This window comes from Apteryx mantelli, chromosome 8, assembly GCF_036417845.1.
Source record: "Apteryx mantelli isolate bAptMan1 chromosome 8, bAptMan1.hap1, whole genome shotgun sequence".
Taxonomy (NCBI): Eukaryota; Metazoa; Chordata; class Aves; order Apterygiformes; family Apterygidae; genus Apteryx; species Apteryx mantelli.
This window is the reverse complement of record NC_089985.1, coordinates 13948378-13971096: the sequence shown is the minus strand read 5'-3', so window position 1 is coordinate 13971096 and position 22719 is coordinate 13948378. Positions and strand designations below refer to the sequence as shown.

The following is a 22719-nucleotide window of genomic DNA, read 5'->3' as shown; positions in this document are numbered from 1 at the left end:
ATTTCTTCATGAACAGCAAATTTTGTTCCTAATGAGTATTAAATAGTAAGGGGGAGGCCCCCTGCCCTGCCCAGCCTGGCTGGAGGCAGACTTCTGCACCTCTCTTTCAGCAAGGGTGCATGCACTGATGCTGTGTTCTTGGTGCTGTTAGCTTGAGTTAAAAGCACTTGCTTTTTTCCTACAGCTGTGCTGTGTAAACTTTCCATATTTTATTTTTGCAAATTGTGTTTTGGAGGAACTTCCTGGTTGCCTTGTAAGCCTGCTGGGAGTTAATGAAGGAGAGATGCCCAGAGCCTTATTTCCTGCCTTGTGTATTTGCCTGGTTTGAGCCTGGTGCAGGGGAGAAGAGCAGCTGCCTTTGAGACAACTGGCTGCTTTTTTGCAAGCAGTAAGGGAGATCAGCTTGGGGGTGGAGGGTGGTCCTGCTCTCACTTAGATTTAAAGGCTGTAAGTTTCTTTTCTAAGAAAGCCATGTAGTCTTGAGGCAGATCAAATTTAGCACATGTTGCAAGGGATAGATGTTCTTAGCTACACTCTTGAACTCTAAGGTAACTATACCCACTAGGAAAACGGAGGGGATAAAAGGAAAAGCATCACTGGATAGGTTCTTTATTTAAATCCAAGGACAGCTGTAAGCTGTTGGAGCTGCCTGGTCCACAAAGGTTGACAGGGAAGTAGAAGAGACTCAAGGCCCAGTGAATGCCATTGGGAAAGTTTAAACTGTGTGTGTGTGGGAAGTGTCTCTTGGAGAAGAGATAACATGACAGATGTGTAAGCCAATAAACAACACAGATCATATGGCAGTACCAGCTCCTTGGGAAATTAAGGCTGGAGTCAGTTCCAAGAAAGATGCCTGTCTTCTAAGACTAAGAATGTCAAAAAGCAGCATGTTTAATAATGCCTACAAGCACTTGTTTTAATGCACTGTCATGTATATCTCAGTGAAAGAAGATAACTGTCCTAAAACTGTTTGAGCTATGTTGCTCTCTTTAGAGGTGAAAATGTCTAAGGCAATTGTTCTTCAGGTTTTAAATCAACCATGGAGTATAGCAAGAAGTTCCACTTTGCTCTGCAGCTGTGCTGTTGGAAAGCTGGCACGAAGTAGACTCCTTTGTGCTGAAGTCAGAACTTGAGGCTAGATGAACCACCGATCTGATCAAATGTGGAATTACCTAGACCAGCAGTTGCTGCAAGAATGCCTGGGTGATGTAAGGAGGTAGTAAGAGAAGGGGCTGGAAGATTGTAGACATGTAGCTGCAATGCACTGGGAGGCCTCAAAAGCAAAGGGTTTTTATGGTGTGTAGCTTCTCCAAGATGACATTTTTGTTCAGATCTCTTGGAAGTTTTTTGGGCTGAAGCAGTCCTGCTTTCTTAAGGAAACATTTTGTTTAGAGAATCATTTGTTTAATGATAGAAATGGGGAAGGGTGCTGGGCAGCCTGAGCAAGACTATCCTGGAGTATGTGGCAGGTAGTGTAATATATGAAACCCAAGCCTGGAAACTCTGCCCTGCACCTGGGGACTGTATTGGAGGAACTAGGAGCACTGAAAAAGTCTTGTGGAAAAAGGGAAGCTTTGTGTTTCTTCATAGTGGTCTCCACACAGCTCAAACAGCGTATCTAGACTCTGGAGGGAACCACATTGGTCTTGATCTGGTGAACATCTGGGCCATATGGACTGAGTAAGGGCTGGAGGGAGTCCTAAGTGTGTTTAGATAGAGCGTTAGGCAGGATAAGCCAAATTTCATATTTCTTTGTGTTCAGTTGCTACAGGAAAAACTGAATGAATTGAACTTTGAATTAAAATCTGTCCAAGAAACATCGCAGAGACAAGACCGTACAATCCAGAGTCTGAATGAGGCCCTGAAGAGCAAGGAGAGTGAGGTAATAGCATTGGGCAGGCAGGGTGGTGCTCACCGACAGAGGAAAGTGTGCTAGTCCTTATAGACAGTGACTGAAAAGCCATTGCGTGGCATCCTGGATCTCATTAAATTCTTTCTGGAGAAGCTTTTGCTTGCTTATGAGTCTGACGTGTCATAATCCATGCTGGAGGCTTGGGACGGGGAGGGTTTGTGCTTGACTTGCCAATGACTGGGCTTCCTGTCCTTTGCCTTGCAGACAGAAGAGCTGTACCATGTCATTGAAGGGCAGAATGAGACAATGGCCAAGCTGCGAGACATGTTACACAGAAGCCAACTTGGACAGTTGCAGGTATGTCCCTGGAAAACCTTGAATACATCAGTTGTTCTGCAGGGCTCGTGAACTTCAGACCCCTCGTGTGAAGCAGATCTTGACTTTCTTTGCTTCCCTCTCATTAGATGTCAGAGAGTCCATCCTCATCCCAGCAGCAACATGTGGCAGTACTGGATCTTCAGAACACGCTTTTCTGCACCCAGCTGGAGGTGCAGAAGTTGAAAGCAGCTCAGCGCCAGAAAGAGCATCAGTTGGCTGAAGCCAGGAGAGTGACCCAGCTCCTAGAAACCACGGTGCATGAGGAAGAGCAGCAAAAAGAGGCAACTTGGAAACACAACCAGGTAGGACAGGCACTTAGCCTGGTAGTCCATGGGGTTACAAGGGTTAGGAAGTACTGATGTAGTCTGTACTCTGCCCTCATTCATCTCTGCCTACGCCATTCTGAGCATGCTTGGTTACACTTGGCTAACCCTCCCTGGAGATTTCTCCAGCCTCTTTAGCTTCCTACCCTAGAACTTAGAATCAGCAAAGATATGTGATAGTGTGTATATTGTCATTTTTATGCCTTTAGTTGCTGCAGATGTCCTGTCTCTTTTTGTAGTGTTACAAAGCTGTGTTCACTGCTGCAGCAGGCTAGCTGTAGTAGACTGTAAAGCTCTACCTGTGACCATAGTGAGGGATTTAAAAATGGATGGGTGCCCTGGGAAGGGAAATAAATTCAAACTTCATTAGCAAGGAACTGTATTTTGAGATGTGAAAGCTGTGTCTAGTAACACAGAGCATTTCTGGCTGCTCCACAGCCCTTTTTGCTCTCACCTCCTTCAGACTGGCTTGTTTACAGGTCCATTGAGGACTGTAAACAAGATAAGTGCTTTCCCTTGCAGGAGCTGCGTGCTGTGGTGCAGCAGCTGCAAGCAGGACTGCAGGACAAAGCTCAGCAGCTCCAGACTGTGGAGTGGGAGAAATGCCGTGAGCTGCAGGCCCAGGAACAGAGGGTTCAGCGTTTGAGTCAGCACCTGACTCGCAAGGAGCAACTTCTGCAGGTGAGAGGCAGGAAAGATTTGAGCAGAGCATAAGCAGTCTGGGGTCCTGCTTCTCCTTTGGTATCTGGAGGTGCAAACGTCAGTCTGTAGTTCTCACACATGCCCCTCAGAAGGAATGGACAGAGATGCCTCTGGACTCCAAGATGAGGAAGGAGGCACAGCTATCTGAGTGCCTCAGCCTGAGGTGGTGCGTGGTGACCCCTCACAGCTGCTTAGCAAAGTCCCAGCACCTGGAGGCTGGTTGACTATTCTTTAATGGCAGGGGTGGGGAGGGGTAGAGCTGGTAGGTGTAGGTAGCTGGCCCGACATCTCCTGTACTGCTGTCTGGACATGTCCTGGACTGACAGTTTTACTGGGGTGTGTGCATTATCCCTTTAGGAATCAAGGGAACTTCTGCAATGCCAGCAAAGCTTGGACAGGAGCCCTGCAGCCATGGATGCCATGCTGGAGAAATTGCAGCAGCGAGTCAGTGACAGGGATGCTGCTCTGGAGGTAAGCACAGTCTGTCAGTGTTCCTGCAGCTCAGCCTTTGGGTTACCATCAGTGGTGCAGCCCCACACTGTTCCAAGGCTGACCCCAGGGTGACTATGTCTTTGAAATGCTCTGTGTGTCCCCATCTGCCAAAGGAGACCTCTGGAAGGGAGAGCTGAGGTGCCCAACATGGCAAGTAGTGTATTTGAAAGGTATGCTATCCACTTCTGAGTGATTACCCTCTTTCACCCTAGCGAGCAGTAGACGAAAAGTTCTGTGCCCTGGAGAAGAAGGAACAAGAGCTGCAACAGCTCCGTCTCTCAGTGAGAGAGCAGGGAGGTGACCTGGAGAGGCTGCGCAGCGTTCTGTCCAGCAACGAGGCCACTATTCATGTGAGTGCTTGTACCTGCGTATGCAGAGTGCAGCCTGGCTGCAGCGTGGTGCTGTGCTAGACAAGCCCGGTGCTAGACAAACTCTTGTGTAAATGCTGCGGTCGTCCCTGGGGAGAGCGGCTGCAGGGTGTTGGCCTTTCTCTGGCCCCGTGTGCTGGGCAAGTTCCTGGGTCAGTCTGTGGTGTTTCTGGGCTGGATGTAGAGGTGAGTGCAGTGCTCGGAAAGGAGAGGGGGTGAATCTGCATGACTCACTGCTGGTGGAAGAGACTGGTGGTACCAGTTCTGCTTAATTCAGGGTAAAGGCCCTGTCCCTGGTTGATCTGCTTCTGTTATGGTCCCCAGAGCCTGGAGAGCCTCTTGAAAGCCAAAACCCTGGAACTAGAGCAGGTGTCAGCAACCTGCCAAAACCTCCGCTGGCTCAAGGAGGAGATTGAGGCCAAATCATGCAGCAGGCAGAAGGAGCAGGAGGGGATCATCCAGCAGCTGCAGACCTGCCTGCATGACAGGAACAAGGAAGTGGAGGTAAGACTGTAGTTTGGCCTCCCAGGCCTTCAGTCAGTTTCTCTGCAGAGAGCAGTGCCAAGAGCTTCCTGCCTGCTTGCCTCTGAGGAGTGTGCTTAAACCCATATCAGTGCCTTGGAAACTGGCTGCTCTTGGCACCTGTAGATACCTGTGCTCCCTAGGTGTTACTCTTGCAGCTATACTCGGGCTGAAGAGCTGTTCTGTCCTGAACAGCTTGCACCTTGGTGAGGGTAGTAGCAACATCTCTCCATTTCTCCCCCTTCTTCAGGAGCTCACAGCAACCCTGCTGTGCAAGCTGGGCCCAGGGCAGAGTGAGGTGGTAGAGGAGCTATGCCTGCGTCTCCAGCGCAAGGAGAAGATGCTACAGGATCTCCTCAGTGACAGGAACTGTCAGGCTATGGAGCACGATGCTGAAATCCGGGAGCTGCTGCAGGCTGTGAGCGCCAAGGAGCAGTGGAGCCGAGTGAGTTATGTGCGGTGCAGCAGCGGGGAGGCTGGGGCAGATGTTTCTGCCTTGTGTTAAGCAGATGGAAACTGCTGTGTGGCCACAATCAGTGCCACCTGGTTGGAGCTGCTGAGTATTGGAAAATGACATGAGATTGCATGAGGTCCCTTCTAGGTGGGTCTCAACCCATCGTGTGGGAGCAATTATGGAGCAGCAGTTCCCTTAGCTGTGTTCAGGGTTCAGGTCCCTGCCACTAGGCAAGCTGGGCTGGCTTATGTATTCTTAGGGTTTGCATGTGGTGAGGAAGGAGGTGTGGGGCAGTGGAGGGGCTTTGGGGAGGGTCACTGCTTCATATGGGTGTTAGCAGACCAGAAGGTAAGTGTCCAAGCTGTTGGTTGCATAGCTGAGAAGTATGAGGAAACTCTGCTCATTGCCTGTTAATTTACATTTTAATCAAGCTAGCGCATGATCCTGGGAGTGTAACTGCTGCTTGAAGAGCCGCAGTTTCTACTCTGCCTACTCTTGCACACTGGATGCACCTCAGTGTTACCTGAGATGCTTTGGATTGAGTTTCCTTTCGTAAAAAGGGGGCTAAAAGAGTAAGCTCTATATCCTCTTTGTTCTCTTTGCCTCTCCTGTGTCTCCATCCCCTCCTGGATGCGGTGAGGGAAACTGAGGAGCTTGTTCCTCCGTAGGCAGAGGCTGAGCCCTGCTGCAGCTGTCTCCCAAGTAGAGATGGGGGGGCCACTGTGAGGGGCCAGGAGCAGTAGCTCCCGGACTGGTTTGTAGAGCCTTTCTCCTAGTCTCAAGTGACAGATAAATATTGATATGTTTTCTCTTAGTCTCTAAGGAAGGTGGGGGACAGGGATCCAACTCTTGGTCACAGCCCTGCCTTCCCCTTTTCTTCCTGCTCATTCAGACTGCTGCTGAGAAGATGGCACGCGCTTTGGCTGAAAGGAGCTGTGAGTTGCAACTCCTGCGCCAGCGTGTGTCAGGGAAGGAGCCTGCTGGGACTCAGTCAGCTGGTGCCAGGCTGTTGAAGCAGGATGAACAACAGCCCATACAAGTAAGAATTGTGGACTGTTTCTCTGCCTGCAGCCGCAGGACTCCAGAGAGAAATGATTGCTGCAGGAGGAAATAAGGGAGAGGGAAGCACCGCACAGAATGATAGTAATGAGAGTAGGGTTAGGGAAGAGACTTTCTATAGGAGGAGCGGACAAAACTGAGGAGCAGAAATATTGCCTGGATGTTCTGATCTTGATCCCACAAGCCTTTGTCACTCAGTGTCTCCTTTCGTTTTGATAAGGCAGTATTTGAGTCCACAGGGCACATGTGAGTATGTGAGAAATCCACCCTCTGACCTTCCAGCATTGACCCAGTCCTTCCTTGGGCCGGGCTGGGCCGCTGCATTGTAATCCCCTCCCTGACACTGTCACATTCTGGAAGGGACAAGGGAGCTAATTTTAGGCCCCTCTAATTCTTGGCAGAGCCTGCTGGCCTTTTGCCATCTCTTCCACAATTGGAACTGGTATTTTTAAAGCAGCTTTGCTAAAAATCCCTTTGAGGCTGAGCACAACTCAGAGGCTACATAAGCCACACTCCTACTTGAGCAGCTGTTAATCGTTTACTGGTGAACTGACATGTTGAGGGTTTTGAAACAGCTGTAAGCAGGTGGCTTGTTTCTATTTCTGGGATCAAAGTGAGCTCCAGAGACTTCCAGAGATGTATATGTGGGCCAAGCTCTGCATTTTCCTTCCTGTGTGGCCCCTCTGGTAGGCCAAATCCCTGGAGGAAGACTTAGGTCTAGGTAGAGTCTCAGTTGAACGATGCACTTGCTGTGGTTGAGTGAAACGTGTTTAATCCTTATTATAAAGGAGCTCTCTTCCCAACAGCCTCCTAGTCCCACATAAAGCAAGGCCAGAGCCCTGTTCCCATACATGAAGCTTCCAGGTTGGGTGCAGCTCGCCTACCCTGCTGCCTGGCTAGCTCCCCTTCACTGCTCTGTCGTGTCTCAGAGACATCAGCAAAGCAGCCAGCAGTTTGCTGCAGTCCTGGAGCCTGGGCTCCAGGGAAGCTGAGAGCCTGCTAGGTTCCCCATAAAGGTGCAAACCAGGAGGATTTTGTTTTCAGGAAATACTGCAAAGAGCTTGTGGAGCTACAGCCGCTGCTGGACCCCCACAGGGCGACAGCAGCTGCAGGACAGAGGGCGGTGAGTGCTGTGACAGCTTCTTTCAAGGTCACCAACAAGGACCCAAAGCTTTGGCTGTAGGGGAAACAGTTTCACAAAACCGTGGGAGGGCAAAGAGCTTTGAGCAAAAATGAGTGTTTTGAAATAAAGCTGAGCCTTCCCTTGGGTGATGGTTCAGAGGGTGCATGGGGGTGTGAGTGTGGGAAAGGAAAGGTTGATGTTGGTTTTGGGGTGAGACGCTTCAACTCAACAGTTGATGCTGTCTAGTGTGGGGTTTTCTGACTTGATGGTTCAGGCTGGGGGTGAGAATGTGGGACTGGCTTGGGGTTAGCCTTGGGGCCAGGACACCTGAACTTTGCCAGGAGTGGGACAGCAGCCTTGGAACACTGCTGTTCCCTAGGGCTGCTGTTCAAGGATCAGTGAGGGAGCAGCAGTCTTTAGGAAGATGAAGTGTGCTGGGGAGCAGGCATCATGGACCTGTTTCTCACCAAAGCGATGGTTTCTGTCTAATCCTGGGGTAAGAGAGACCAGGTGATACATGGTAACCCTGCAATAACCTAGCTCTCTCTGCAGTTACAGTGTCAGCAGCAGAACTGGAGAAGGAGCTTGTTAATGCCAAAGAGGAACTGGAGCTGATGGCAAGGAAGGAAAGGGAAAGCAGGGTGAGCTAGTGCTAAAGCCTGTGCTTGTCTCTGCCTTGCCTATGGGAAACTGCTGGGCTGCCCCTTGCGGGAGGTTTTGGACCCCCTATCATGGGGGGCACACAGAGTGGGAGACATGGGGCAGCAGCTTGCAGTGGGGTTTTGGCTTTCTGGGGTTTAGGCTTTCTACAGTTTTCACGGACTCCTCCCTCCATAGCGAGAGCTCGCTGCTCTCCAGTCTGTCGTGGCCACACAGGAGGAAGAGCTGCAGGTGCAGGCCTCAGATATTGAATCCCTGACCAGGAACATCCAGATCAAAGAGGACCTCATCAAGGTGAGGAAATGCACTGTGCTGGGTCAGTTCTGCCTAGGACAGCTGCAGAGGAGCCTCTTCCTTCCCCACGTCCTGTTTGTCACTCGCTCATTTCTACTGAATGGCAAGATGTCGGAAGCAAAGCTGTTGGTTTCTGTGATAGCAGTGACTGGATACCTCTGGCTGTGGATGGTATTGCTGCTGGCTTGCCTACAGCCCTCTGTTATTTTGCCCAGAGTGCAAGGACCCCAAACCCAGGCCTTTGCCCAGAGTGCCATTATTTGGCTTTCTGCTCTTCGTGTACTAAGTGCCCTTCCTTGGAAGTCCTCTAAATAGTGTCTTGCTTCAGGCTGTCATCTGTGCTTAATGCACCCTGGTTGCATTGGTGTTTCTGTCTTTGGAGACCCTGGTCTTCCCTAACACTGGAAACTTTTGGCAGTTGCGTTCCAGGGAGGGTTACAACAGTTCAGCTGTCCTTGTTACTGAGCCCTTCTCCCCTGAGCCCTCCTGCACTTGGTTTTCAGGATCTGCAGATGCAGCTGGTGGATCCCGAAGAAATTCCAGCCATGGAAAGGCTGACTCAAGAAGTGCTGGTGCTTCGGGAGAAAGTGGCCATAGCAGAATCACAAGTACAAGAGGCTACTGGAAACAGAAGACAGCAGGTAGTGTGCCCTATGGGGCAAGTGTGGATGTGTCATTTTTCTGCTGGTGCTCACAGTTATGAGACTCTTTTCAGCCTCTGGATATGCTGAGGTGCTCTTGTTCTTGGAGGCTGACTGTGTATGGAAGGGGGAAGACAAAGGAGAGGAGGATAGGTTTCTTCTAGCACTGGCCTCAAGGGCAGTCTTTTGGGGCTCCTGGGGTGATACTCTGATTAGCTTTGATCACTTAGACAAAGCAAGAGAGGTGGTTGGTACATCTGGAAGGAGAAGCCTCTGCTTCTCAGGGGTGACCAGATGCCTCCTTTGATTTCTGCCTCTAAGTGTTGGCTCTTCTCTGTTCTCTCTGGCCAGTTGTTACTGATGCTGGAAGGGCTGGTGGCTGAAAGGAATCGGCTAAATGAGGCTCTCCAAGCAGAAAGGCAGCTCTACAGCAGCCTGGTGAAGTTCCACACGCACCCGGACAGGTAAGCAAGGCCCTTTGGGCTCTGCACTGCCCTGCTGCTGGGGCATGGGTGGGTGGTCCAGGAGAGTGACCCCTGAAGCAGTGAGTGTTCTGCAAGTCTGAGCTCTCAGTGAGAAAGAGGAAGCCTGGGTGAGGAACTGGATAAGGTCAGATTTTGGCATCTGGTTTTTGGGCATCCTACCTCCCCTGAAGAGACCGCAGTGGCCAGCTTCAAATGGTACATAAAATGCCCCCATTGCTACCCCTTGTTCAGGCCCTGGGATTTCCATCCCTATTCCCTGGCTTCTGCCTTTCCTGCTGGGCTTCGCACCCACACTCAGCCACTTCTCGGAGGCTGCTGTTCCCCATGTCAAATTCCCAACCCTACAACTATTGGGTTGAGAAGGGTCTGTCTAGGTGCTCGTCTAGGCTGTTGTCCTGCAGCAGAGTATGGCCTGCATTCTCTGTCCTCCACACTAATCCCCTGCCCTTCACGGGGCTGCAACCTCTGGGATATTTGAGCTACCTGCCACCAAGAGAGCACATACGTGGAGTGCTTGGGTAAGTACTGAAGAACAGCTGTGACTAACAGACCCCTGCCCTGGGCTGAAGCCTTTTTTGGTATGGGTGCACTCTGGGGAGGTTTAGGGGTGAGGCAGGAGGTGACCAAGTTGCCCATGAAGTACGGAAGGCCTGTGCTTGGAGTAAGTGGCAGTCCCGGATGGAGGGACCCAAACTGATGTGCGCTTGCTGCTCTAAGGGTTGCTGCAGCCTGTCTAACCCTCTTCCCTTTTGTGCGGCGTGTCTGCTTAGCGCTGCGAGAAACCACACTCTGCAGGTGGAGCTGGAGGGGGTCCAGGAGCTCCGAGGACAGCTGGAAGAAGCTCTTGGAAGAAGCTTGGAGCGTTTGAGCAGGCTGGAGACACAGGGCACCTTAGGAGGTGGGGAACAGGAGCGTGTGAGAGTTCTACCCCAGCATGCCTTCTGAGCCCTGGCGCTCGCCCGCCTGCCATGGAAACGGTTCACTAACCGAGCGAGCCTGTCTCACTGACTCTGGGAGGGTTGCTTTGGTACTTAGTAATGGTACGATAGAACTGGTGCGGGGTTTCTTGTTTTATTTTTAGAGCTGCTTGGAAACTGCAATCAGTGCAATCCACCTGTGTCTCATGTATGTTCCTGTCTGACCCACCCCGTGGTCACTGATGTATTTGCACACTCAAATCATTCCATTTTAGTTGATTTCCCTTCATCTCCCTTCTCCCTTCCCCCATGGGCCAAATAAAGATTCCCTTTCACTGAAGGAAACACCAAATGTTCTCTATCATCTCCCAAGTGCATGAGTGTGAATTTTTATATTCCCTCCCCCTTTTCTACCCAGTAACATCCCCCTCTTGGTTTGATGGCTGCTGGTGCAGAAGGAAAAGGTGTATGTGGAAAAGTGGGGTCCAGAGCTAGGGAATTTGGGAAGGGCCCCAAGACCCACAGAGCAGGGACTGGGTGCTGCTTGCCTGGTAATCTTACGCTAGTGTTTTGAGCATAGAGCCAGTGATCCATCTTATGCTCAAACCAAATGCTATGTCAGTAGTGAAGACTTTCCTGAATTCTCTTGGTGGCGGGTTTTTTTTTTTTTTTGCTTGTTTTTATTTTATTTTTGGTTGCAAGTTGTGCCTCAGCCTGACTTTTGTGCCTTGAGGGAGAGTGCAGATGGTTTGGGGTGAATGAGACCTGTCCTTGCTCGCAGGGTCTGGGCTGGGAAGTGCTGGCTCTACTGCCTTAGTATGTGTGCATCTCGGTCACAGGCTCTACAACCCCCTTGGGCAATGAGTGGGCCCTTTTCCGCTTTGCCAGCGACAGCCCCACTTGGCACTACTGCTTACCTTCTCCAGGGCATCTTTCTCCTCCTCTGGGAGCGTTGGGGTTAGTGTAAGAACTGGAAAGTGATGGCAGCAGCTTTCCGATGACCTGTACCTCCTGTGTGCAGAGGGGTGTGGGTCAGCCATGATCACACTCGATCACTTCCCAAGGTGGAGGGACTAGATTTTATACCTTTGGTCACCTCCATTTGTGCTGGCCAGGGGAAGTCAAACCTAGAGGGTGGAGCAGAAGAGCTCCATCTTGCTGGGCTGTGCCATCTGGACCTGCGACTGCTCTGCTACGTGTCTCCTTGTGACTGCTTCATGCGTTGGCCTGTATCCCATGCCTTGCACCCATGTTCAAATCCTCCCTTCCGTGCCTCAGAGGCAGGGATAGGAGTCAGCACAGACTTCCCTTCACGCAGCAGGTCAGTGTTGCACCTCTGGGTCTGTGCCAGCTGTGTGCTGAGTTCAGCAGTGATCTGAAGGCCACATGGCCTGAAGGAATGCAGCTGGTGGCTGCTGGGCAGCTCTGCTATGTGACTGTTTTTTTTCTTGTGTTTCACCTCATATGCTTCCTCTCACTTCTGTGTAGCACCATCTTCTCTCTCTCCTTCTGCCTCTCACTTGTAGGAACCTTTGTGTCCTTATCCTTGTCTTCAACCTTCCCACTCCATCCTTGGCTTTATCTGGCTTGCTCCCCAGTCCCTCAGGAAGTGTGGAGCCCAGGACAGAGTGCAGGCCCCTTGGCGTAGCACAGGGGACTCCTTGGCTGCTGCTCTGGCAGCTCCCATCACTTGTGCTTGTATTCTGCTGCAGATCTGTCTCTGAGCTCTCTCCTGGTATCACCAGTGTTAGACACCCTGTGGAGTGAGTGTTGACCTAGACTGAGGTGTCCCACATTCTCTGCCCTGTTCTTTAGGGCCTTGTTTCATCCCTGCTGTCCCTTGCTGTATGCTCCTTGGCCCTGCAAAAGGGCCAGACTGAGCATCCTGTGCAGAGAGCACCCTCTGTTGAACCGTGCTGTGCTCTGTGCTGTCTCGCAGCTCTCTGTGGAGCTCTCTCCTTCTCTTGATTTCCCTGAGGACCTTGTTTCCTTCTCCTGTTGGTGTGAAGATTTTCAGTGCAGCCAATGCACCTGGGAGTCCTTCCAGCCCTGTGGTGCCTGTGCAGTTTTCAAGCCATGCAACTAATCCCCTTCAGGCTCGGTGTGAGAGGTGCAGTGGTCTGTGACAAATGCTCGGGTTTGCATCTGCTGGTGGTACACAGAGCTGAACAAGGCTGCCTGGTAGCCCCTGCCCCCTGTGCTTTGCACGCTGGGTTCAAATGCTCAGCAAACACTAGCCTGGGGCCAGTCTGCCCCATGCGTGAGCTTCCCCTGCTGCCCCCTGTACCAGCTTCCTCTTCCTCCCCCATTTTTTTTTCTCCAGGCTCATGCTCCCTTCTCCTGCCTCGACCCTGGAGCAGTGGGAGCTGCATGGGGCCGTGGGCACTGGCAGGGAGCAGGGTACTGGTGCAGTTAGAGGCTGGGAGAGAGGTGTTTTTCTCATATCCCCAAAGTGGCTGTGCTGGCCACAAACCGCCCTGGCCTGACTGCCCTGGCTTGAGAGCTGCGTGCACATGGCCCTTGCGCCCTCCACGCAAGCCCTACGCCCCCTCTCCCCCCTAGGCTGTAGCCCCTTGGGTGCTTTGTCACCTGGCATGTTGTGTCCCGGAGAGTCCCAGGGGGAGCACGGGGCTGTGCTAAGCACCCCCTCAACCCTCCCCCCCACACATACCATGGGAGCTTCTTCTTCGCTTGGGACCTAGCGCTGCGGCTGCTGCTCGTTGCTTTTAAACATTTTGCTTGTTGAGGAGCACTTCTCCCAGCTCTCCAGCGTGATGGGTGCCCTTGCTCCCTGTGGTACAGTTAGGGGCCCGTTCTTGCTGATCAGGCTCTGGTGTGCAGGGTGGGATGTCCGTGCGGGCCAGGCTGTGAATTGGCCCCACTGTCTGCAACCTTCTGGTGGTCACTTGTTACGAGCGGGTTTCCTGAGCGTGGCACCCTTCGGGCTGCCGGGCTTGGGGGGGTGCAGCGCGCTGTGCCGCGGCCTCCCCTGCCCCGAGGCATGCTCCTGGCTGCCCTCCCCTCGCTCTCCCGGGAGCAGCACAACTTGTACACCATGTGCTTCCCTGCTGCTTTCGCCTTCCCCAGTAGCGTTTGTGCCTCTCCTCCGGCCAGGATCTCCGTGCGTTCCCTGGCTCCATGCTCAGTCTTGCCTGGGAGCTTTGGAGTGAGGCGGCACTGGGGAGCTGGCCCACCCCTCCAGCCCTGACGGCGCTGGGTCTGGCTGCAGGCAAAGCAGCCAGGGGGCTGCCAACCCGGCCCTGCACGGCCCCAGGGGGACAGCCTCGGGCCCCTGGGGACAAGTGAGGCTGTGAGTGGCCGCGGGCATGGCAAGGTGCTGGTTGCAGGCCTGAGCCATCCCAATCCAGGCAGCCGGAGCTGAAGCTGAGCAGGCTGGGCCGTGCGGCAGCATGGCAGAAAGGCACGAGGGCTGAGGTGGCCAGCTGAGGCGCGGGAGCCCTCGCTCCCTGCCGTGCGGAGCGGGGCCAGGAGCAGAGCTGTGTGCAAGGAAAACAGGCCCCAGCTCGTGTCCTCTGGTGCAGGGTGGCCCCCTGCACGTGTTGCCAGTGCATCATGTCCCCGGGCGCCCTGAGCCACAGGATGCAGCAGCCCCTCTGGCTCTGCTGCAGCGTGGCCAGCACGGGCTTGCGTGGCACCTGGTGCCACACGGCGCAGTGGGGATGGGGATGGCGTGGGCACGACGATGCCCTCCAGGCGCTGCCCTGTGCCCAGGCAGGCAGCGGGCCGGTGCGGGACCACTGGGGTAGTGTGTGGTGGGGGCTTTGTGCCCGAGCCTTTGCTGTTGCTGGTGGCTGTGGCTGGCAATGCTGTAGCACAGGTGAGATGCGTATTCAGCACAGGGCAGTGGGGTGTCTAGTACAAGGCGGCACAAACGTGGAGTTGTGGATATGGCACGTGGCATTGCTGGGGTGGCCATCTCCCTCGGCACAGTGCTGCCGGGGCAGCTGGGACTGTCCCCTCCCTCAGTGCAGGGCACTGGGCTGAGGCTCCAGCGTACAGGGGCAGGTCACGGGCAACAGGGAGACCTTGGCCCCGCTGGGAGAGCCCAATGCCGCAGTTCGGGCACGTGCAAGACCAGGCTCTGCTGGTGGGGCTGCCTGCAGTGGGCACCCGCAGTTCAGCCCAGCCACAGCGGCAGAGGCAGCATGTCTGAGCACCTTGCTGCGCTGTCTCCTAGGTCAGGCCGTGGGGGCGGACGCTGACAACGCCAGCACCAACTTCACCGACAGCTTTGAGGAGGAGACGGCCCGTGGCGCTGCGAGCCAGCACGTGAGTTGGGGCAGCGTGGCCCCGGGAATGAGGGTCCCAGAGCTGGGCGCTGTGCCCCTCCAGGGCCACTGCCCCACTGCGGCCCAGCCCCTTTGGAGATGTCCCCATCACCCATGCCTCTGTCCTTCTAGAACGGCCCCCGAGTCCCCAAGGAGAGTGGGGGCACTGAGGGTCCCCCACCGGGGAGCGAGGCATTCGCCCTGCCAGATCGGGAGGCGCGGGCAGAAGAGGAGCTGCGGGAGCTGAAGGCCCAGCTGGAGGAAGCTGGTTTCTCCTCCATCTCCCACATCAGGCAAGAGCCCTGGGACTTGGGAGCCGGCGGGTGACAGTGGCTCGGGGTGGGGGATGTCCCATGTCCCAGCCACTGCCTGCCCTTCACGGTGCTGTATGCCCCTAGGAAAGCGATGCTGAGCCTGTGCCTGGAGAACGCGGAGCTGAAGGAGCGGATGGGCGAAGCCACGTCGCTGCTGGAGAGCGGGGAGCAGGAGGAGGCCGGGGTGGGCAGCCCCCCAACTCCCGAGCCCCTCAGGCTCCAGCGGAAGGGCCGTGGTGCTCTGGGGGACCACCTGGCCAGTGGCACTGGGGACAGCCAGGGGCTCCCGGCGGAGAGGGAAGTGGTGCCCGCCAAGCGCCCTGCGCTGGAGGCACGGTCCTGGGACGACGTGCCCAAGAGACCCTGCCCCAGTGCCCCGGATGGAGAGGAAGGGAGCCACGTAAGTGCCGTGGGCACGGGGGACCGGGGCAGGGATGCGGATGGGAGTGTGGGTGGCTGCTCACGGCCCATCTCTGCTCCGGCAGGAGGAGGACACGAGCCCTGGTGGGGGCTGGCCGAGGCTGGGCACAGAGCTGTGCTCCCAGGTGGCGCAGCGCCGGAGGCAGTGCCAGGAGCTGCAGGACAAGCTTGCCGCATCGGAGGCCACGGTGCGGGCACAAGCAGAGCAGCTGGAGAAGTACCATGTCCTGCTCCGTGAGTCATGGCCAAGGAGGGACGGGACGGGACGGGGCAGGACGGGGGTCTGTGCCTATGGGACCTGCCCTGAGCCAAGCCCAGGACACCCTGTGCAAGGCGCTGTACGCAGGGCAGAGGCAGCGGTTGCTCGGGGGGACCCCATGCTGATGGGGCTGCCTGGCAGGTGAACCCCACGCCCAGCAGCTCAGCAAGCAAGTGCAAGTGGACTTCCAGGACCTGGGCTACGAGACGTGCGGGCGAAGCGAGACTGAGGCTGACCGGGATGAGACCACCAGCCCCGGTAAGCAGGGCTGGGGGCTCTGGGGATCCCGGGGCCTTGCCCACCTAGCACAGAGGTGATGCCGTGCCCCATCTGCTCTGCAGAGTGCGAGGAGCCGGATGTATTCAGCGAGCCCAGCCTGGGTGAGGAGCTGGGGTCCCCACGCCGGCCGGGGGTCAGCAAGGCTGTCCTCAAGGCCGTGCCGCCGCCGGACGTGGGGGCCCTGCGCCAGCACATCCAAGACCTCAAGGCACAGCTGCTCAACGCTAATAAGGTGATCCAGAGCCTGCAGCGCCGGGCCCGCTCCGTCTCCATCACCAGCGGCTACACCTCAGGCACCGAGCGGCCGCCGCTGGGCCCCGCGGCCCTGGCCTCGCCTGCCCACAGCCTCACCGACGAGGACGAGGGCTGGCAGTCGGACAGCCGCGGCACCCTCTGCCCGCCCACCCTCCGGGCGCACCGCGACCTGGAGCGCCTGGTGCACCGCGTCGCCCTCCTCGAGGCGCAGCTGCCCGCAGCCAAGCCCGGAGGCGTTTTGCCCAAGGAGCTGCAATCTGCCACCTGGCCAGGGTATGACCACGGGCGCGTGGCGTGGGCACTGCGGTCAGACCGGGGGCAATGGGGCTTTCCGCGGGCGCCCAAGGGGGTCGCTCCTTGTTGCGTGGCCTTACCTGCGGCCAGGCTCCTGCGGCAGAGCCCTGGGGCTGGGCTGCGCGGGGATGCCCGCCCGGCGCCCTGGCCCCGTCGTGGGGCGCAGGCAGCTCCAGGGACACCCCGCTCGCCGACCTCCCCCTAGGAAGTACGACTCGCTGATCCAAGCGCAAGCGCGGGAGCTGTCCCACCTGCGCCAGATGCTGCGGGAGGGCCACGGGGCGAGCCGGAGCCTGGCCCAGCACCTGCGTGACACCGTGCGGTCCTTTGAGGAGCTCCTCCGCGGCACCGACATCGACTATTACCTGGGCCAGGGCTTCCGGGAGCAGCTGGCCCAGGGCAGGCAGCTGGCCGAGAGACTCAGCGACAAGCTGAGCACCAGTAAGTGCCCCTGGGGTGGCGCTGGGGCCGGCGGCACGGGATGTGGCAGGATGGGAAGGGATGCTGCGATGGATGCTGTGAAGGGCTGGGGCCGTCGGGCACCCTGTGCCGTGTGGGCTGTCTGCTCTGAGCAGTCTCGCTATGGCTCTGTTTGGAGACGAGCACGTGGGAGGGCAGCATTGGGGCGCAGGGACACTGACTGCCCCTCTCTGGTTTGTTTTTTCAGGAGATCGACAAGACGGGGAGGATAAAAGCAGCCACGAACTGCTGGCGCTGAGGTACCTGCTCCCAGGGGGGTCCCTGCTCCGGATGGGCACCCCAGGGCCATCACTGCTTTTGGGAGGGGGGTCCCGGATACCCTCACGGGCTGCTCGGGGATCTCTGCTCCAGGTGGATGCCCTGAGGCTGCCTCTGCTTTCAGGATGGGGGGTCCCAGGCTTGCACTGGGCACCCCGTGGCCCGGGGCAGCCTCACAGCATGGGCAGGACACTGGGGTGTCTGGCTGGAGTGGGCACAGCACAGCGGGAAGGGCTGCGGGACAAGGGTTGCCCTGCCTCTTCTGTGCATCCTGATGATCAGCCGTCTCCACAGGCTCAGCCGGGAGCTCCAGGAGAAGGAGAAGGTGATCGAGAGCCTGGAGGCGAAGCTGCAGGAGTGCTGCGAGTCCCTGGGCAGCAGCCACCCACCCTCCGAGTCATCCCGCTCTGTCACCAGCACCTCCTTCGTGTCTGATGGGTTGGAGCCCTGCTCCGACGGGGACACGGCCAGCGAGTGCAGCCAGTGCCGGGAGGAGCCTGCCCGAGGCGCAGGTACCACGGGGTACTGGGGGCTCAGGCCCAGGGAGCGCAGCCACGGGCTGGGGACGGGGACCATGCACAGTGCGAGATGCAGCCCCTCTTTGGCATGCAGGTCCCTGCAGGAGTGGGTGCTCTCACTCCGTTGCACCCCCTAGTCACTTCACCTGCGAGGTCCTGGTGGAGGCCACCCGGCACAGCCTTGCCGCATGGCACTGTGCCCCCGATGTCTGCCTGGCTCCACGCCTTGGCCGAGCACGCGATGCTGAGGGTGCCCCGCCGTGGTACCCGCAGTGCTGCAAGGCTGGGACCCAGCCCGGCCTTGCGTGGGGCATCCCAGCCCGTGGGGCATCCCAGCCTGTGGCAGCTGCAGACACAGACTTGGCTGTTTGGAGTGTGACAAGACCTCCGGGGAGGAGAGGTTCCCTCCAGCCTGAGCCAGAGTCACATTAACGTCTCTCCCCGTCTCTCTCCTGTCTCTAGGCCTTCACTTTGACTCCTTGTCCAAACCTGTTAGTGCCCCCCTGCCTGCACTGGTCCCCGGGTTGCCCCCCTTTCTGCCTGCCGGGCCCCCCCCTCCTGCAGCCCCCATGTTCCTGGGTTGCTGTGGGCCCCCCGTCTGCTCCCTGGCTGAGGCACAGCAAGAACTGCAGGTGCTCCGGAGACAGCTGGGAGAAAGTGAGCGTGTGGCTCCAGCGCGGGGTCAGTCCTGCTTGCCCGGCATGCTGCGCTGCATGGTCCCCACCCCTCCGACCTGTCAGTCCTGCCTGGTTCCTTCTCCTGCTCCCCAGGGCCTCAAGGCCGGGTCCGCTGCTCTGCTTGCCTGGGGGATGATGGGGACAGGCTGCTCTTGTGTGCAGAGGGCGGGGAGGGTGGGATGGATGCAGCCCCAAGGCCACTCTGGCCTTTTGGTGGGCACTCAGGCACCCCAGGGGCCCCTTGGAAAGGGCTGGTTTGGTTAGCCATTGCATAGGAGTGGGGCTGAGACCCTCCAACTCATGTCAAGTAATCAGGGTGCCTTGAAAGAGCTTCTACCCCCTAGGGTGAATGGGTTGGGCAGGGGACAGACAGTGGGACTGGGGATGGGGCCACCATGGGGGACTCTGTGCCACATTGCTGGGCACAGGGAGAAGGGGGCAAGAAGCATGTTGCAGGAGGGTTTGTTACCCCCATTCTTCCCCCCCGCTCGTTGCCCTCCTCTTCCTCACTACCTTGTCCTGTGTGTGCAGGTGTGACACTGCCAGCAAAGCCTGCAGCCCCACTGGGACCCTTTGGAGAGAGCAGCAAACCCCCGGCATCCCTCTGCCGGCACGGTGCCCCGCAGAGCCTGGCCAAGCCGCCCGGGGCGGCCGAGACCCGTGCCCCCTGGGACGTGCCTCCTCCCGGCTGGCCGCTGCACGGGCCATTTCACGGGGCCTTGTCGTCGGGGTACCCAGCCAGCCAGAAGCTAACAGGTAAAGTCCTGAGAGAGGGCGTGGGGGCATCCCGGCTGGGCATGGGGGGGCAGGGAGGAGACCCAGCCCCGGGAGGGCTGCGGGACACGGCTCTGGCATAGGGCAGGATGGCGGGGACGGCATGGGCCGGGGGACCTGGCCACCCCCTCCCCTGAGCTGTCCCCCCGGCCACGGCAGGGGCAGACCTGCTGGAGGAGCACTTGTTGGAGATCCGCAGCCTGCGCCAGCGCCTTGAGGAGTCCATCTGCACCAACGACCGGCTCCGGGAGCAGCTCGAACAGCGCCTGGCCTCCACTGGCAAGGCCAGCAGTACGAAGTGGCACTGGGACAGGGGCCGTTGGGGGTCCCAGGGCTCGATGAGGGGCAGGCTTTGCCCACCCCATTGTACGGGGAAGGTGCTTGCCCCATGGACAGCAGGGCGTTGGGATGAGGGACTCAGCACCAATCCCTCCCCTTGTAGGTTTTTCCACCGACATCTACATCCAGGGGCAGGAGCTTGGGTCCCGGCTGAGCAGTGAGAACCGGGCCCTGCGCGAGGACAACCAGACCCTGCGGCTCCAGCGTGACCATCTTTCCCGAGGTAGGGCCGGGCTGCCTGGCTCCCGCATCCTGGATACTCAGCAAGTGGGGCCATGGTGATGTCTCCATGCTCTCTGTCCCTAGAGCTGGCACGGGTGCAGGAGGCGCTCCTGGCTGCCTGCTCCCGGGCACGGGAGGCCGAGGCAGAGGTGGGCCGGAGGCGTGGGGAGCAGCGGAGGCTGACAGACGAGCTTGCTGAGTGCCAGGAAAGCATCCGGCAGCTCCGGGACGAGCGCCTCTCTCTGCAGGAGGACAACAACAGGTAGAATTGGGGCTTTGTGGCCCCAGGGTCAGCAGGGCCCTGACCCATGTGTTGCCCCTCGACCCACACGTCGCCCATCCACAGGCTGCAGCACACAGTGACACTCCTGCAGCAGCAGTGTGAGGAGCACCGCCTGCTCTTGCAGGCCCTGCGTGCGGAGCTGCACGTCTACGAGAGCCTCCCTGGCCCCTCCGCAGAGACGCGTGCAGGTACAGGCCCCGTGCCCAGCCCCCTGCTTGCCCTCACCCTGCCACTGGCCCGGGCACCCCAGCTCCTCTGCCCAGCTGCTGGTCTTGGGGTGCCCATCCCCTCTGCAGTCCTTAGGGTGTCCCAAATGCCTCTCCTTGTCATAGCAGCAGGAGGGACACAGTGGCCTTCAGCAGCCCTGGGCATGGAGCCACAGCCGACTGCAGGGGCACTGTTAATTCTTGTTCCAGGTTGCTTCCCATCTCCTCCAGTGCGGGATGTTGGCACGAGCTCGGCAGCCCCCCTCTTCTCCCCACCGCCCTCAGACACATTGGTGACCCGACAAATGGACGGTAGGTCCTGGAGTCTGGCCACATGGGCACCTCGAGGCTGCTGAGACCTGACAAACCTGTGGTACTGCCCTCACTGGGGAGGGATGGAGAGCCCAGGGCAGAGCCAGGCTGCTGGGATGGGGAGGCTGGAGGGGGAGCAGGTGGTGGCCTTCACCCAGCCCTACTTTGCCTGCAGAGCCACGCGGAGCTGACCCCCCAGCAAGGAAGAGCGAGGGGCTGACAGGGGCTCATGTTGTTGGCCGCCTGGACACCTACCAGGCCCTGGAGCAGCATGTTGTGGAGGGGAAGGCGCTGGCCCACGAGTTGATGTGTCTCATGCGCCCGGCACTCGAGCTGCCCAACCACCCGCTCCCGGGCAAGGAGGTAAAGTGCGGGCAGGACGGGGCTGGAGCCAGCCAGGGGACGGACCCTGCTCCATGGCCTGGGGCAGGCAGGGCCACGTGTCGGGAGGCCCCATCAGTACCAGTGAGGCCAGATGGCAATTTCGGTGATTTAAATGCATATGTGTTCACTCGCTCCCAGCCATGCTGGATCGTTGCAGCGGGGGTTCCCCGCAGCAGGCGCGTATGTGCGCTCGGTGCGGCACACACCCAGCTGAGGCTGCAGCCCAGTGTGAGCCATGCTGTGCTGGGCTGAGCCCTGGTAGTGGTGCATGCCCTCCTGGAGCTGCTTGCGCCTCCAGGTGGTCCCCAGCCCCTGGCCCCCATGCGTGCCAAGGATGCGAGCCACCCAAGCTGTGGCAGGCCCCTAACCTCGCTGCTCAGCTTGGTTTTTGCCGCAGCTATTTCCAGCGCAGGAGCCCGATACCCAGCCCTGAGCTTGCAGGGTTGGTACACAGACGGTTGTGTCCAGCCTGTGGGCTGTTGCTGGCACTGCCCTGCTGTGCTGGCTGGGCACGGTGGGATGTGGGTGCCCCAGCAGCACCTGCTCCCGCACCCTTCTCCTGTAGGCCCTGAGGTGTGCTCGCGCAGGGCACCTGTGGGGCAGCGCCAGCACCCTGCACCGCATGCTGGAGGAGTGCGCATCTCTCCTCGCCGCGTTCTGGAGTGCTGTGCTGCCCGCTGCCCCTGCCCAGCACCAGGGCAAGGTAAGGACCAGGCCAGGGAGCAGGGCAGCTCACGTAGTCCCAAATACCTGGATGAGCTGGCGGGGCGGTAGGGCCAGGCACTCACACCTCGTTGCACTTGTGTTGTTGTAGGAGCAGGCGCTGCAGGGTGAGATTGCAGCATTGCGGGCCCAGCTCTCTGAGAAGGAGGATGCCCTGCAGCGCACGGCTGAGCGACTCCACAGCACCACCCGGCTCAAGGACAGCATGGAGCAGTTCATCATGAGCCAGCGTAGGTGGCCAGGACGGGTGGGTGGGCAGGCTGGGAGAGCACCCCACTGTGGGGTGATGTGGCGTGGGCTGGGCATACCAGCAGGCCTGGTCCCCCCTGTGCCTGGGTTGCTCCTCAAGACAGGGCTCTCACTGACTGTCCTTCTCTGCCTGACAGTGACTAGGACTCACAACGTGCTGCGCAAGGCCAGAACGAACCTGGAGGTGAGTTTGGCCTGGCAGCCAGTGCAGGACAGGGCCTGGTGCCCCCGCCGGCTGAGCCCTGACTGCCATGCATGTTCTCTTACCAGGTAAAGGCCCAGCAGGCCCTGCCCGTTGCGTGAACCCTGCCCGTCGGCCTCCGCGCCCTGCCCTACTGCACCGGAGGGCTGGACTAGACCCAGCCTGTACTGCTGCCGAGGGGCCAGGGGAGGCAGGGGTCGAGGGGCCTGCAGCACTGTCCCAGGGCCAGGCCTGCTGCGGGCGCTGGACAAGCAGTGTGTTTGGGCTGCCACACCATGGCACTTGCGTGCCCTCCATCCAGCTTTGCTTGGCATTGCAGCAGCTGCTGGCTTGTGCTTTGCCTGCCTCACACTTCAGTGCTCGCCCCCTCCTCCCACCCGCCAAGGGGCACAGCCCTCCATGCTGAGCCCTTCTCACCCTGGGACCTTGTCCTGTTTGTAACCTTGGCACACACCTGTCCCTGCTTGTGGATGTATGTATTTATATATATATACTATATATATATATAGCTATAGATATCAGAGCTGCGTTTTTGGGGGCTTCCTGGGCGCATCAGGGCCCCAGCGCAGGAGGAAGATGTAAGAAATGATGTGTTCTGTTCAGCAGCTGGAGAGTCCCCAATAAAGGTTTCCTTTGGGTTATGGTGCTTGTAGCACGCTGGTCTCTGCAGCCGTGCCCCTGCCAGGGTACCAAGGGTGCAGGGACCTCCCCA

General features: G+C 58.0%; 1 protein-coding gene across 1 annotated transcript in view; it reads left to right on the top strand.

Moving 5' to 3' along the window:
• The window catches only part of LOC106499703 (myomegalin), a 27993-nt gene extending 5358 nt beyond the window's left edge, over nucleotides 1-22635 (top strand). Inside the window, exons 3-38 of the mRNA XM_067300718.1 lie at nucleotides 1763-1882; nucleotides 2117-2209; nucleotides 2317-2532; nucleotides 3076-3234; nucleotides 3613-3726; nucleotides 3960-4097; nucleotides 4440-4619; nucleotides 4888-5082; nucleotides 5984-6130; nucleotides 7195-7273; nucleotides 7826-7914; nucleotides 8111-8227; nucleotides 8731-8868; nucleotides 9220-9332; nucleotides 10124-10251; nucleotides 14469-14560; nucleotides 14692-14852; nucleotides 14958-15273; nucleotides 15359-15527; nucleotides 15694-15810; nucleotides 15894-16359; nucleotides 16586-16821; nucleotides 17048-17099; nucleotides 17413-17630; nucleotides 18099-18293; nucleotides 18845-19069; nucleotides 19247-19378; nucleotides 19530-19649; nucleotides 19733-19910; nucleotides 19995-20119; nucleotides 20348-20449; nucleotides 20625-20812; nucleotides 21399-21536; nucleotides 21648-21786; nucleotides 21943-21989; nucleotides 22076-22635. Of these exons, the coding sequence (XP_067156819.1) occupies nucleotides 1763-1882; nucleotides 2117-2209; nucleotides 2317-2532; nucleotides 3076-3234; nucleotides 3613-3726; nucleotides 3960-4097; nucleotides 4440-4619; nucleotides 4888-5082; nucleotides 5984-6130; nucleotides 7195-7273; nucleotides 7826-7914; nucleotides 8111-8227; nucleotides 8731-8868; nucleotides 9220-9332; nucleotides 10124-10251; nucleotides 14469-14560; nucleotides 14692-14852; nucleotides 14958-15273; nucleotides 15359-15527; nucleotides 15694-15810; nucleotides 15894-16359; nucleotides 16586-16821; nucleotides 17048-17099; nucleotides 17413-17630; nucleotides 18099-18293; nucleotides 18845-19069; nucleotides 19247-19378; nucleotides 19530-19649; nucleotides 19733-19910; nucleotides 19995-20119; nucleotides 20348-20449; nucleotides 20625-20812; nucleotides 21399-21536; nucleotides 21648-21786; nucleotides 21943-21989; nucleotides 22076-22108 (5475 nt within the window). The 3' untranslated portion in view covers nucleotides 22109-22635. The remainder of the gene's footprint in view (nucleotides 1-1762; nucleotides 1883-2116; nucleotides 2210-2316; nucleotides 2533-3075; nucleotides 3235-3612; nucleotides 3727-3959; nucleotides 4098-4439; nucleotides 4620-4887; nucleotides 5083-5983; nucleotides 6131-7194; nucleotides 7274-7825; nucleotides 7915-8110; nucleotides 8228-8730; nucleotides 8869-9219; nucleotides 9333-10123; nucleotides 10252-14468; nucleotides 14561-14691; nucleotides 14853-14957; nucleotides 15274-15358; nucleotides 15528-15693; nucleotides 15811-15893; nucleotides 16360-16585; nucleotides 16822-17047; nucleotides 17100-17412; nucleotides 17631-18098; nucleotides 18294-18844; nucleotides 19070-19246; nucleotides 19379-19529; nucleotides 19650-19732; nucleotides 19911-19994; nucleotides 20120-20347; nucleotides 20450-20624; nucleotides 20813-21398; nucleotides 21537-21647; nucleotides 21787-21942; nucleotides 21990-22075) is intronic.
• Nucleotides 22636-22719: the final 84 nt, after the last annotated feature.